At 44.4% G+C, this 14,128-nt stretch overlaps 2 protein-coding genes across 2 annotated transcripts; one reads left to right on the top strand and one right to left on the bottom strand.

The window, feature by feature from the left end:
• The first annotated feature begins 3,526 nt into the window (after window positions 1–3,526).
• Window positions 3,527–4,347, top strand: LOC123096142 (uncharacterized). The gene is made up of 2 exons (XM_044517765.1): window positions 3,527–3,845; window positions 3,952–4,347. The coding sequence occupies exons 1-2, from the start codon at window positions 3,672–3,674 to the stop codon at window positions 4,144–4,146; spliced, it is 369 nt and encodes a 122-aa protein (XP_044373700.1). The 5' UTR covers window positions 3,527–3,671; the 3' UTR covers window positions 4,147–4,347.
• Window positions 4,348–4,395: 48 nt separating this feature from the next.
• Window positions 4,396–8,969, bottom strand: LOC123096141 (protein tas). The gene is made up of 9 exons (XM_044517764.1): window positions 8,677–8,969; window positions 8,071–8,284; window positions 7,894–7,989; window positions 7,687–7,770; window positions 7,050–7,210; window positions 6,669–6,786; window positions 5,492–5,627; window positions 4,958–5,136; window positions 4,396–4,847 (listed from the first exon to the last, which is right to left on the bottom strand). The coding sequence occupies exons 1-9, from the start codon at window positions 8,967–8,969 to the stop codon at window positions 4,608–4,610; spliced, it is 1,521 nt and encodes a 506-aa protein (XP_044373699.1). The 3' UTR covers window positions 4,396–4,607.
• Between the last annotated feature and the right edge of the window lie 5,159 nt (window positions 8,970–14,128).

Raw genomic sequence — 14,128 nt, 5'->3', positions numbered from 1 at the left:
TTCACCAGCACCATCTCCTCTCAAACCCTAGTTCATCTCTTGTATTCGACCTTGGTCCCAAAACCTCAGACTGGTACCTGTGGGTTGCTAGTAGTGTTGATTACTCCGTGTAGTTGATGCTAGTTGGTTTATTCGTTGGAAGATCATATGTTCAGATCCTTAATGATAATTAATACTCCTCTGATTATGATTATGAGCATGCTTTGTGACTAGTTACGTTTGTTCCTGAGGACATGGGAGAAGTCTTGTTATAAGCAATCAAGTGAATTTGGTATTCGTTCGATATTTTGATGAGATGTATGTTGCCTTTCCTATAGTGGTGTATGTGAACGTCGACTACATGACACTTCACCATTATTTGGGCCTAGGGAAAGGCATTGGGAAGTAATAAGTAGATGATGGGTTGCTAGAGTGACATAAGCTTAAACCCTAGTTTATGCGTTGCTTCGTAAGGGGCTGAGTTGGATCCATATATTTCATGCTATGGTTAGGTTTACCTTAATACTTCTTTCGTAGTTGCGGATGCTTGTGAGAGGGATTAATCATAAGTGGAAGGCTTGTCCAAGGAAGGGCAGCACCCAAGCACCGGTCCACCCACATATCAAATTATCAAAGTAACAAACGCGAATCATATGAGCATGATGAAAACTAACTTGACAATAATTCTCATGTGTCCTCGGGAGCACTTTGCTTCATATTACAGTTTGTCCAGGCTTGTCCTTTGCTACAAAAAGGATTGGGCCACCTTGCTGCACCTTGTTTACTTCTATTACTTGTCACCCGTTACGATTTACCTTATCATAAAGCTATTTGTTACCGATAATTTCAGTGCTTGCAGAGAATACCTTGCTGAAAACCACTTGTCATTTCCTTCTGCTCCTCGTTGGGTTCGACACTCTTACTTATCGAAAGGACTACAATAGATCCCCTATACTTGTGGGTCATCAATACTTAATGCTATGGTTGGGTTTTACCTTAATGATCTTTGGTAGTTGCGGATGCTTGATAGAGTTCCAATCATAAGGGCATATGATTCAAGTAGAGAAAGTATATTAGCTCATGCCTCTCCCTCATATTAAATTTCAATAATGATTATCGGTCTAGTTATCGATTGCCTAGGGACAAATAATTTTCTTGTGACCAAAAGCTCTCTACTAAACAACTAACTTTATTATCTTGCAATTTACTCGTAGTTTTATTCTCGCTAAGTACATCTAGTTTTATTGTTGCAAACCTGTCCTATCACACCTACAAAGTAGTTTCATACTTGTTCTAGGTAAAGTGAACGTTAAGTGCGCGTAGAGTTGTATCGGTGGTCGATAGAACTTGAAGGAAATATAAATTCTACCTTTAGCTCCTCATTGGGTTCGACACTCTTACTTATCAAGAAAGGCTACAATTCATCCCCTAGACTTGTGGGTTATCACCCCTCTATGCGGTGGTGTAACCTCTCTATTCCCACTGTAATTCTCTACTTGAACATGGTGCTTCATGCTTCATATTATTATCCAATGATGTGTTTCCATCCTATGATGTTTGAGTAGATTATTTATGTCCTACGGGTTAATTATGGTATGGTGTGATTGATATGAGTTTTATGTTAAATTGGTGATGTCCTATGTTGCCCTCCATGTCGCGCAAGCGTGTGGGATTCCCGCTGTAGGGTTTTCCAATACGTTCATGATTTGCTTATAGTGGGTGGCGAGAGTGATAAAAGCTTATACCCAAGTAAGGGGATTATTGCGTATGGGAATAAAGAGAACTTGTTACCTAATGCTATGGTTGGGTTTTACCTTAATGATCTTTAGTAGTTGTAGATGCTTGCTACAGTTTTAATCATAAGTGCATATGATCCAAGTACGGAAAGTGTGTTAGTGTATGCCTCTCCCTCATTGCATATAATAATTATCACACATGCTATATTTAATTGCCTATGGACAATCTTTCTCTTTGTGTTACAAAATCTTTCTACTAAACAACTAACTTTTATTATCTTGCAAATTACTCGTAGTTTTATTCTCGCTAAGTACTTATAACTTTATTCTTGCAAACTTATCCTTACACCTACAAAGTAGTTTTATTCTTATTCTAGGTAAAGAGAACGTTAAGTGTGCATAGAGTTGTATCGGTGGTCGATAGAACTTGAAGGGAATATTAATTTTACCTTTAGCTCCTCGTTGGGTTCGACACTCTTATTTATCGAAAGAGGTTACAATTGATCCCCTATACTTGTGGGTTATCATCCATCTGGTATTCCATGTATCTCAGCTACGACGTGCACTTGTCCCAGGTATGGATGTCGTTCCCAACATCCCTGTTCTTGCTGATAGCCCTACTGTTCCTGTGCAAGTTGTTCAACAAGTGCTCGTCAGATGGTCTGATCCTCAGGCACTGTCGGATTTGTGGGAAGACAAGTTAGCGTTGCAAGCGCAATTTCCATCAGCAACGGCTTGGGGGCAAGCCGTGGCGCAAGAAGAGGGGGATGTCAGCACCCCTAACATGGCGGGACCATCATCCAGCGACCACAGCAAGGCGGGCCCAGACGACAGCGAGAGCAAGCGGCCACGACGGGCACCCGCACCAACTCCCGTTACGTGGATCCGGAGTGGGCAAACACCGTCAGGGCAGAGGGCCACCCTACTTAAGCACAACGCGATGATGCCAGAGGTATCCAAAGGATCACGGCGGCAAGGCACAGACGGCTACCTACCCAATTCCCCTTTCTCTTCTACGTGAGAGCTAGCCCTTCTCCCGAACCAAATTCGTGTATGAACTCTGTGGTCGGTACTGATTCATATCATCATGAGGAACGAGTTCATCTTAGCACCTAGATAGATCCACGGTGCTAACATCAACCATAATAAAACTACATCGAGGTCTCTACCATCGAATGGCTGCTACCGCTGCCAGAACGAGCAGTCAATGCGCCACTATACACAGCTACATGTGATTTTTAGGCATTTTTGGGTGCAAACGACTGCACGGATCACAATGTGAATGAATGGTGAAGCAAGGCTTAGCAGGTGTGCGCCTTGCGAATTTTCAGATAACTTCATCAATCTTAAGATGTTGTGCCGATTCATCATGCTCGTAGGAATAGGGTGTGCGGGCGAGTGTTCATAGAGATAAGTGCATGTACGTCTATATGAGTACTTGCCATTATACAGTGTTCATATAGGGGGGGGGGGGGGGGTTGTGGCGAACCAAGGTTTCTGTTTCTATCCCTTATATACAGCATATGTGGGGTGTGGTGTGTGTGTGGTGTGGGGGGAGGGGGAGTATATGTTCTGCGTGATTTACTTGATCATCTTAACTTTCCTTGTAAATCTACTTTCATTTATTTATTAGGGATGAGACTTTCTTTTCGAACAGAGACGAAAGTCGGCCATAGTGATCCGGGAGTCCCGTGTGGAAGGGCTCTCGCTCTTGATTTGGCCAGGAAACAAAGCACTGCTTTGGGCCCAGGAAGCGAAGGGAATGAGCTCGTTTGCCCCTGCCAGCTGCCTCTTATGCGTGTGTATTTAAAGCCCTAATGATTATTTACACGGTGCCCACGTCTCCGATATTAACTCGCACGCGAGGTCAATTTAGGTATCCAGAGTAAACTCTTGTGTGGGGCGGAAAGAAAAAGTTAGGGTAAAGCCCCGCACGTCGCCGTCTCTCTTCCCCCAATGGCACAGTGGATCTCGTCGACGCCGTGCGACGCGTCCGGCTGCGAGGCGACAGAGGAAGCACCGCTGCTGGACGTTGAGAAGGGCGTACCCGAAGAACACGCCACGGCGTCGCCTGCGGACGATGGGGGCGTGGAAGCGACGAAGTGGCTGTCCTGCCGGCGCTTTTTCCAGGTAACTAACTACGAAGCCCCCCAAAAATAGTAGCAAGTCGTGATGCGGTCGATGTGCTAACTGAAACTGAATTTGCCCGGTGCATGTAACTCACTGAATTCTGCAGGTGTTCTTGGCCGTTGTGTGGCTGTACATGGTGAATCAGATGAGGATAGCCTATAACGCCTACGATGACGACGAAACGAGACCGTTCATGGTGTTTCTGCTGGTAGTGATGGCCTTGAGTGTCGCCAACGTGTTTCTCTTGTTCAGCACACAGCCTTTGTACCCTCCGGCACAATCTGCCTCCGTGCTTCACTGATTTGTTTGGTAGCTAGCCCGCTTTTACCACAAGTGTAACGGTCAATTTAGCCGCTGGAAAGATATATGGCATTACCCAGATTTGTGGCATGAATATATGGCAGTGTGTACAAGTGTATGGCAACCAAACATGCGGGACTGATAACTCTTAGAAATTTCCCTGTTTACAAAAAAATAGGGAACAAATAGGCGATGGTATGATAACTAGGTAAATTTTCCTGTTTTAAAAAAGTTAGAGAAAAATAGCTGATTATATGTAGCACCATTCTTTACTCCGAGATATACTATCTGTACACATACATTTCAAAAAAATAAACACATACACATTTGGGAAATATCAGTTGAAAGAAACAAAGCAATGTGTAATAAACATGAACAAAATTGCGCAATCCATGTCCGCTTGCTAGGTCTTTGTACGTGTTGAGGATTGATGTCCTTTGTAGCAAAAAGGTGAATGAACATCTAGAGGATTGCTGGATCTTTGTATTTCTTGAAAAGAATCTCAATGTCATCAAGGACTTGCGGTGGCAGAGGCCGCGGAGCGCTGGTAAATGCATCGATGTTCTCCTTTAACTGATCCATGGTGGTTGCTCCGATGATGGTGCTTGCTGTGAAAGGGCGGTCGCGCACGAAGCCGAGGGCAAGCCGGACAGGTGTTAGCCCATGCTTCTTGGCAAGCTTGACATACTCGTCCGTTGCTTCCTGAAATAAAGGCAATAGGAAGTAAATGAGGATGAACACCGCCGCCCTCAGAAAAGTGGGAGACTAATAAACTTTAGTTCTGAATGGTTAGTTGTAGTGTTTAACCATACTTTAGCCAAAGACGCGTTGTAGCGCTCCATGTATCCCGGGAAGAGATTCAGCCTGCTCCTCTTTGCACCAGCAGAGTTAGCATCAAGATACTTTCCACTGAGAACGCCACCCCCCAATGGGGAGTAGGCAAGCAGCCCAACATTGCAGTTATTTGGGTGGCAGACCTCAACAAGATCAACTGTGACCAAAAAACAAACATGAGGGCTAGGTCCAGCATATTAGATACACACTAAGCTGCACACGCAAGAGTCGGGCACTCTGATACCATCACCTCAAGAACATACAAAATGCACAATTTAACAAAATCATAATACGATTGTATGGAACCCTTTTCATTCTTTTCAGTTATATCTAAGCAGGAAGGAAATTAGTTGCCAGCAAATATTTATCAGCAGTTTGTATTTATTTGACATAACAGGCAACTGATTTTCAGACTAAAAGAGAAGGTAAAAAATCTCAGTTATTTAGAACCAAGGGCCTGATAAACAGAATTCTGATGAATCTAGTGAAGAGATCGGTGCCATCTGTTTCACCTTCAAAGCGGCATCTCACAATTAGACTATAACTGTTCTGGATGCTCACAATCTTTGGAAGTCCTTGAAGTTTGGCAGCCTGTACAAACTCCATCACTCCGTATGAGGTTTCATTGGAAACACCGATATAACGTACCTAGAACAGACAATAAAAGTGATTTCAACAATTGTTCTTGTATGCACTTCGAATACACTGTGAGTGAACTACTCAAATGTGCCTCTAAAATGCAGTAACAACATGATCATAAGCTACTTCTAGAAACAAGGCATTAAGCCTGGCTTTCATTGCAACTCCCATTGGCAGCATTCTTACAATCAGGTTCACACAGGGGACACCAGCTTACAAGGGGAGCTCAAACAAGATAAGTTCAGACTAGCAGCGCCATTCCGGATAATGAGTTTCGTGCAGCGGTTTCGAAGACTGAATGCCAAATAAGAGTTTCTTGTGGTTGAAATCAAATGGTAACCTGTTTCTATTAATCTCAAAAGCTTACAAACAAGCTTTAGCAGTATGTTTGCATGCCATGTTTTTGGCCAGCGCCATCTGGAAAAGCTGCGCTCCGCTCAATTGCAAAATATTCATGTGGCTGGCGTTGCAGTGCCTTATCTGGACAACTGATCACAGGGTACGATGAGGCCTACAAGATCATCCCTCACCCTGCTATCCCTGTGACCAAGAGGAGGACACAACAGATCACATCCTCATGCAATGCGTTCATGTTCTGATTGCTACTGACAACTTGGAGGATTGGTAGTGCAGCACTCGCAAGAGGATTCCCAAGGGAAAACGGCGTGGTTTCAACTCCATGGTCATAATTACTTGTTGGAGTTTGTGGGAAGCATCGAAACGCAAGGGTGTTCAACAACATTCACCTGCAGGTTTCTTCTGGCGCTCTGACCGCACTCAACCATCAGGATTTGAAACTCTGGGCGTTTGCGGGAGGAAGAGGCATAGCTGAATTTTATGAGTAATCTCTAGGTCTTGTAGCAGGATTTGGAGCTGTGGCATTTTGTGAGTAGTTCATGAGATTTTTAGGTGGTTATGGAGACTCTGCTTTCCGAGGATTGGTGGGAGCGTTTGTAATTTCAACTCTCCCTCTTCTGTAAAAATATCAGCTAAATATGCATCACGCAAGGCTTTTGTGTTTTCTCGAAAAAAATGCCTAAAAAATAATACCTTTCCTTCATCAATTAGCTCCTGGAAAGCTTTCAATTGATCCTCAAATGGAACACTTGGCCTCCATTTGGTTGAATTATAACTGAATTCACCGAATATTGGCACATACCTATCTGGCCTAAAGACATAAAAGAAACATTTGGAGGCAGGGTTGATTTTCTCGTCAAGGTAAAAGAAACAAAATATATCAATACAACAAAAAATAACCTCCTCCCTAATGTTGATAATAAGTTGGAAAATATTTTCATGAACAAATAAACATCTGAGAAAGTTAATCTAATGAATATTGCCTCTGAAAATGATTGTGCATGCATTCAAGCTGGACAAAAAAATGTGCAGGATATCCCTAAGCAAGAATAATCTTCAAAATGAAACACTAACCAGTGTATCTGAAGCAAATCAATGTAGTCTGTAGATAAACGTGAAAGACTCTTTTCAACACTTTCCTTGATATTGGCGGCATCGACACGTACCACCTCTGCATTATCCCGAAGATAAGTAGATCGTTCTGAATAACCAGAAACTTTGGTGGCTAGAATCACCTAGATACACATAATCAAAACGTGCAAGTGTCATGTTTCAGGCTTTCTCTGTTTAAAAAAAATATGTTTCAGACTTTCAGTGACACTATTCAAACATGTCATTACAAATGGAAAATCTGGGTCTGTTGATACTAAAGCCTGGGCCATATTTTATTCTGTTGTTCAACATCTTTATTCTTATTATTATGATCATAATCTCTAGACCCAGGCTTTCACGTTTATATTTATTCTGTTGGGCCGTATCATTAATGAAAACAGCTCAATGCTGCTCTTTCGTCAAAAATAATCCTAAACAGTGACATCAACTTGGGCGGGGAACCAGTGTAACATATATGCAGATCACAAAAAAGAATCATGTACACATAGAAACAAGTTAATTAAACAGAGTAGAGTCTCAGGTCCATGAATTTGCTGGTGATCCAAGCAGCGGGCATGTTTAGAGTAAGGTGATAAACAACTGGGCCTGTTTACAGTACCTTGTCTCGTGGCTTGGATTGCATCCACCTGCCTATATATAGATCAGTCCTCCCTTGAGTTTCCTTCTTTGTTGGAACTGGGTACTAAAGGAGTAAAAAAATTAAAAACTAGATCTATCATTCATGGATGGCTAATAGAATTGAACTTCAGAGGATAAGGAATAGAGTTCACAAAGGGAAGGAAAGAATACACAGTTCTGCACTGACCATCTCCGCAGTGTCCAGGATATTGATGCCCTGATCAAAAGAATAAGAAAGCATATCATGTGCTTCCTTCTCTGTGTTTTGCTCCCCAAAAGTCATCTAAAGGAACAAAGAATTAGCCCGGATTGTAAAAGAAATGTAGCAACAACACGCAACATGATCTGCAGCTTATGCACATACTGTTCCAAGAGTAATCTCGCTGATAAGAAGGTCTGAATCTCCAAGCTTCTTATACTGCAACTCTTGTTGTGCCTGCGCTCGAACTTGGCTGCGCAGGCGTCTCGCGTGCCATCTTTGAGACCGGCAGGCAGTCAACCGCGGTAAGTTATTGCTATAGGATGAGGAGGGGGTCGTGACGAACGCAGATAGCGCCATTTGCTGCATACTGAAATTCCTGTTCATGCATATCACAGCAAACAATCATTTTCCATGTTAGCGGCGGAACACTAGGTACCCAATTTTTGGAATTGGTACAAAGAAAACCTGACCGCTACATTCTACATTATGCATAGCCAAACCCTTACTTGTAATTATATTTCTTGATCTGGCAAGCCCATTAAATAAATTAATATTGGGAACCCCAACAGATAAGCTCCTAATATCTGGAATTCCTGCCCCCAATACTATTTCCCAGATACGTATTTAATTTGACAAATAAGCATGCGTTTCTCGACTTGCATTCCCGAGAATTTCCGGGAAAACAAACATATGGGACGGTTTGAAACCTCAGTCTGATGCGCTTATTCGGAATCGAGAACCCCAGAGAAGGAGACGGAAGAGGGCTACCTGTTTCTAGGTCGTTGCCTCCCAACTTCAGCGCCCCTGCCTGCAGCTAGGTACGATGGTGGGATGCTAGGTTGCCCCTGCCTGCGACGCCGGGAGAGGACAGAGGAGGCTCTGCGAGGTTGGTTGCGAGAATTCCGTGTGACGGAGGCGGGTAGGGGTGGATGAGGTGGCCGACCCGCGACGGCGCAGAACAGTGGGCGTGTGTGGCAAAGATTCGTGGAAGCGGTGACAAGCGGAAGCAACAGCGTGCCCAAGCCCAGGCACACTCTCTCAAGCGGACCAGGATCTCTCATTTCCTGTCTCCGTTTGCACCGGCCCGGCCCAGGATGAGACTTTTAGGGTTCATCAAAAAAAAAGTGTATCCCTCATTTTAAAATACTTGAAGTTATAAAAAAGGGAAAAACTTACTTTCTGCCGGCCGATCTCGCGCCCACGCCCGCCGGCTCTGTGTCCGTCGGATCGTATTTTGATCCAATGGCCGAAAGCAACCCGCACCCACACGCACGGGTCTGCAGCTTAGCTGCTGTTTCAGAAACGCCTTCTGCAACTGAGAGCGTGTTTCAAAGCTCTGTGGTGGTTAGATCCAGCAGCGGAGAGGCAGAGCACCGTGCGGCTGGGACGGAGGCGGTGGCTGGGTGGTCGACCGCGGCAGACCAGCCGCGCTGGACGACACCGACGCGATCTGAGGTAGCTGACGGCTGCCCAAGCAGCAGGTGTGCATCCTTTCCCCGCTAGATCCATAGATTTTTCCCCATTCCTGCAGGGGTGAAATAAAGGGAGGGATGCTGTGGTGGGGCGGTGGTGGTGGTGCCCCGCCACGTTGGTGGGCGGTGGTGGTGGTGCCCCGTCGCGTTGGTACGCTCCCCAGTAATGGCGTGCTTCTACAACAGCAGGGGCAGTGGTGCTACTGCTCTGTTGTGATTGGCAGCGGCGCGCTCGACGCAGGCAACGACGACGGTGTTTCTGCACACTTTTTTCATTTGCAAAATTTTTTGCAACATTACCTATGTTGCAAAACTTCTTCCACAACATTATCGTTGTTGCAAAAAAAAGACAGAAAAAAATTCTGCGACACGACCTATGTTGCATAAAAAAAATCCGCAACACGACCTATGTTGTAAAAAAATCCACAACACAGCCTATGTTGCAAAAAAAAATATCTGCAACACAACCTATGTTTCTGCAATATGATCTTTGTTGCAAAAAATTATGCGACATCACCTCTGCTGCAAAAAAATCTGCAGATAACATGATCTTTGTTTCAAAAAATTCTGCAACATCACCTCTATTGCAAAGGTTTTTACAACACGGCGGATGTTAGAAATGTTTCCGCAACACCGCTCTTGTTTCGAAAGAGGTGACGCACATGGATGGGCAGATCAGACAGCTCCGCGCATCAATCCAACGGCCAGCCCGGCGGCAGATGCTTTCTACTTATCCGCCGGCTGACGCGTAGCAGCCCAACGGATCGCTAGGGCGTAGGATGGAGCCAGAAAATCGAGATGTGGGGAGTGGGGGCAAGAACCGAAAGCATCAAAATCATAGGTTATATTTCCCGCAAAAAAATCATAGGATATATAAGAAGATACCATAGTAAATATTAGGAGATCTAGATAGTACATATATGTTTGTTGTTCTGTAGTAGGAAAAAAATTACGTATCTATCAATTTAAATTCAGCTTTACAAGCATCAGTATCAAAGATATCAATTATTTCTTCAGAGCTAAACTTTGCTGCTAGTTCCTTCTCAATATAAACTATCGTGCAATGACGAAGAAAATCATCTTCCATTTTACTTTGAAGCCATGTCTTGACTAGTTTCATTGCATAAAAGGCTCGCTCTGCTGTTGCAATTGACACCGGGAGAGTTATCACCAATCATAACAACCTCTCAACCATTGGATAGTCAGAAGACTTGCCAGTCTTAACTATTCCTTTTGTCAGATCGACAAGTGGTTTGCAGTTCTTGATCTCTGGATGGTTGAATGTTTCAAACTGAAAATGTGGTAGCTCGCACTCCAACCTATCTTCTTGACTAGAAAAATCTGTTGGATAGAATTTCTCTACTAGTGTGCATATCTTTGACTTGTTGAAAGCATCATGCCTCGGATCCAACGATGAACAAAGATCTAAAAGCTCAGTTACTTGAGATTTAAATCGATCATTCAAGAACTGCACCAGCGAAGCTAGCTGCGGACAAGTATGGGGACATCCCAGAGGTGGTGCTTGCTGATCCTCTTGTGCAGGCTGCGATGGCTGCTGTAAGCGCGATCAAACTTGGTCCTGGAACCTGCAAATCAAGAGGCATAGCCGGCCAAACTGAAGGTGAGGGGTCAAACGCCAACAATGGCGGCACCCATGCAGTCGCCAACCCTTTGGTTGGGGGGAGTGGCATGGCGAACCTGATTGCCGGTCGGGACTACCCTCCAGGGTTCGGCCCCATCCCGATGAATGGCGTCCATCAGGCTGATGCTGACGCCCCAATCAAGGCAGTAGTCATGGACCCGGTGACGAACCCTGATCCTACCCCAAAAGCAGTGCACATTACCACGCCTGAAATGCAGCAGAAGGTAACTATGGAGGAGGGGCATCAGGTTCTTTCCCTGGGCCCTACGACTAAAAATCAGACCGTCATAACTGCAGCCGACGCCTCTTCACCACCAATGGCTGTGGCGACAAAGGAGACAGAAGGACTGTCTGATGGGGTCGCTGAATCAGCACCACCCCAGGATGGCTCCATACACAGAGCAAAGAAACGTCATGGTAGCAAGAGGAGTGCGCAGAAAACAGTATAGGTGGTAACAGTCCTTGGAAAGAGAGGGGAGAGAGATCTAGAGGCAGCCACAACTGTGGAAGAAAAGCAAGAATATGTTGAGCATGATCAGCAGAAGAAGATCAAGAACACAACTCAGATGGAGGGCAGGGAAGATGTGGGAGAGGATGGAGAGCAGGAAGCAACCGGCATAGGGGCTCCCGATAAACTGGTGGGTGCCGAGGATGGTGCCCACCAGGAGCCATGACGATCCTGAGCTGGAACTGTCGAGGCCTCGAGCAACCTCGAACAGTTCAGGAACTCGTGTGTCTCGTGCACACATACAAGCCCAAGCTCGTCTTCCTCTCTGAAACTCGGCAAAATAATAAGTATGTCAAAAATCTCAAGTGGAGGCTCAGCCTCCGTAACTGTATCGTGCAACCCGATATCAGAAAAGGTGCCGGCATTGCCCTCTTTTATGATGAGAGTGTGGAAATAAAGAAGATTGCCGTGGGGGCGAGATATATCGATGTGTTGATTCGCTTGTCTTCGGATGGTCTCCAATGGCGGGGCACCTTTGTGTATGGTGAACCTAAGGCTCATGAGCGCCACCACATGTGGTCTCTGTTGCGCAGAATAAAAGACGCCGCGAGTGTGCCTTGGCTAATGGTGGGTGACTTCAATGAAACAATGTGGCAGTCCGAACACATCTCGGTTTTGAGAAGATCCGAGAGGCATATGGAAAACTTTTGCACTATCCTTGCTGATTGTAACTTGTTTGACTTGGGATTCAAAGGTCATGTCTGGACTTACAGTAATAAGCAAGAGGGCAGCAACAACGTACGAGCGAGACTTGACAGAGCAGTTGCTTCTCCGGAGTGGTCTGATCACTATAGGAATGCTTCTGTTGAACATATTTGCTCGTCACGTTCTGACCATCTCCCTATCTTGTTGCGGCTTGGGAAGAGACAGGTATGGCTGCCGAGAGGCGAGAGGACAGCCAAAACTTCCAGATACGAGCAAATGTGGGAGAGGGTAGAATCTTTACAGCCTACTATCAAGAACTCATGGAAGGAGGGAAGAGCGGCTGGAAACATGCATGAGGTCGGCGTTAAGCTGCAGCACATGCAAAACACACTTAGAAACTGGGCAAAGCGAGACTTCGGTTCCGTTATTAAACAAACAGCGGAGATCAGGAAGAAGTTAAGTATGTTATGGAGTTTACATCCCAACCCAGCGCAGCAAAAAGAAGTAAACAAGCTGGCCAATGAACTAGATGAACTACCATTACGGGAAGAAATAATGTGGAGACAAAGATCAAGAGTTCTGTACCTAAGAGAAGGGGATAGAAACACGGAATGGTTTCAGAGGAAAGCTACTTGGAGGGAAAAAAGAACGATATCGCCAAACTTAAAGATTCCAGTGGGGTCTGGGTGGAGGATAAGAAAGGGATTTTGGAAATGAAAAATTCTTTCTTTAAAAATCTATACGCAAAGGAGGACAGATTAAACCCACTGGAGATTTTGGAGCTGTTTGACAAAAAGTGACACACAATATGAATGAGGCACTCACTAAACCTTTCTCGGCAGTGGAAATAAGTGATGCTCTGTTTCAGATCGGCCCACTCAAAGCCCCTGGGCCCGATGGCTTCCCGGCTCGCTTCTATCAAAGGAACTGGGAGGTCCTCAAGGAGGATGTGATCAGAGGTGTTCTCAGTTTCTTTGAGAATGGGTCAATGCCAGAAGGGATTAATGATACAGTCATCGTCCTAATTGATGCAGCAAAGTAGCGTAAGTATTTCCCTCAGTTTTTGAGAACCACGGTATCAATCCAGTAGGAGACTACACGCAAGTCGCTCGTACCTACACAAACAAATAAGAATCTTGCAACCAACGCGATAAAGGGGTTGTCAATCCCTTCACGGCCACTTGCAAAAGTGAGATCTGATAGAGATAATAAGATAAATATTTTTGGTTTTTTTCTTATATAGATTGAAAGTAAAGATTTCAAAGTAAAAATAGATTGAAAACTTATATGATGGAAAATAGACCCGGGGGTCATAGGTTTCACTAGTGGCTTCTCTCAAGATAGCATAAGTATTACGACGGGTGAACAAATTACTGTTGAGCAATTGATAGAAAAGTGCATAGTTATGAGAATATCTAGGCATGATCATGCATATAGGAATCACGTCCGTGACAAGTAGACCGAAACGATTCTGCATCTACTACTATTACTCCACACATCGACCGCTATCCAGCATGCATCTAGAGTATTAACTTCATAAGAACAAAGTAATACATTAGGCAAGATGACATGATGTAGAGAGATAAACTCAAGCAATATGATATAAACCCCATGTTTTTATCCTCGATGGCAACAATACAATGCGTGCCTTGCTGCCCCTACTGTCACTAGGAAAGGACACCGCAAGATTGAACCCAAAGCTAAGCACTTCTCCCATTGCAAGAAAGATCAATCTAGTAGGCCAAACTAAACTGATAATTCGAAGAGATTTGCAAAGATAACAAATCATACATAAAAGAATTTAGAGGAGATTCAAATATTATTCATAGATAATCTTGATCATAAACCCACAATCCATCGGATCTCGATAAACACACCGCAAAAAGAATTACATCGAATAGATCTCCAATAAGATCGAGGAGAACTTTGTATTGAGATCCAAAGAGAGAGAAG

Source organism: Triticum aestivum, chromosome 4D, assembly GCF_018294505.1.
Source record: "Triticum aestivum cultivar Chinese Spring chromosome 4D, IWGSC CS RefSeq v2.1, whole genome shotgun sequence".
Taxonomy (NCBI): Eukaryota; Viridiplantae; Streptophyta; class Magnoliopsida; order Poales; family Poaceae; genus Triticum; species Triticum aestivum.
This window is presented reverse-complemented; position numbering and strand designations above follow the sequence as displayed.

Excerpts from the sequence above, each read along its gene's own strand:
- LOC123096141 (XM_044517764.1), bottom strand. The coding sequence starts at position 8,969 with ATGAGAGATCCTGGTCCGCTTGAGAGAGTGTGCCTGGGCTTGGGCACG. Across the intron at positions 7,211-7,686 it reads AATCCAAGCCACGAGACAAG|GTGATTCTAGCCACCAAAGT; the intron begins GTACTGTAAACA and ends ATGTGTATCTAG. Across the intron at positions 5,137-5,491 it reads TGTGAGATGCCGCTTTGAAG|TTGATCTTGTTGAGGTCTGC; the intron begins GTGAAACAGATG and ends TTTTGGTCACAG.
- LOC123096142 (XM_044517765.1), top strand. The coding sequence starts at position 3,672 with ATGGCACAGTGGATCTCGTCGACGCCGTGCGACGCGTCCGGCTGCGAG. Across the intron at positions 3,846-3,951 it reads CCTGCCGGCGCTTTTTCCAG|GTGTTCTTGGCCGTTGTGTG; the intron begins GTAACTAACTAC and ends TGAATTCTGCAG.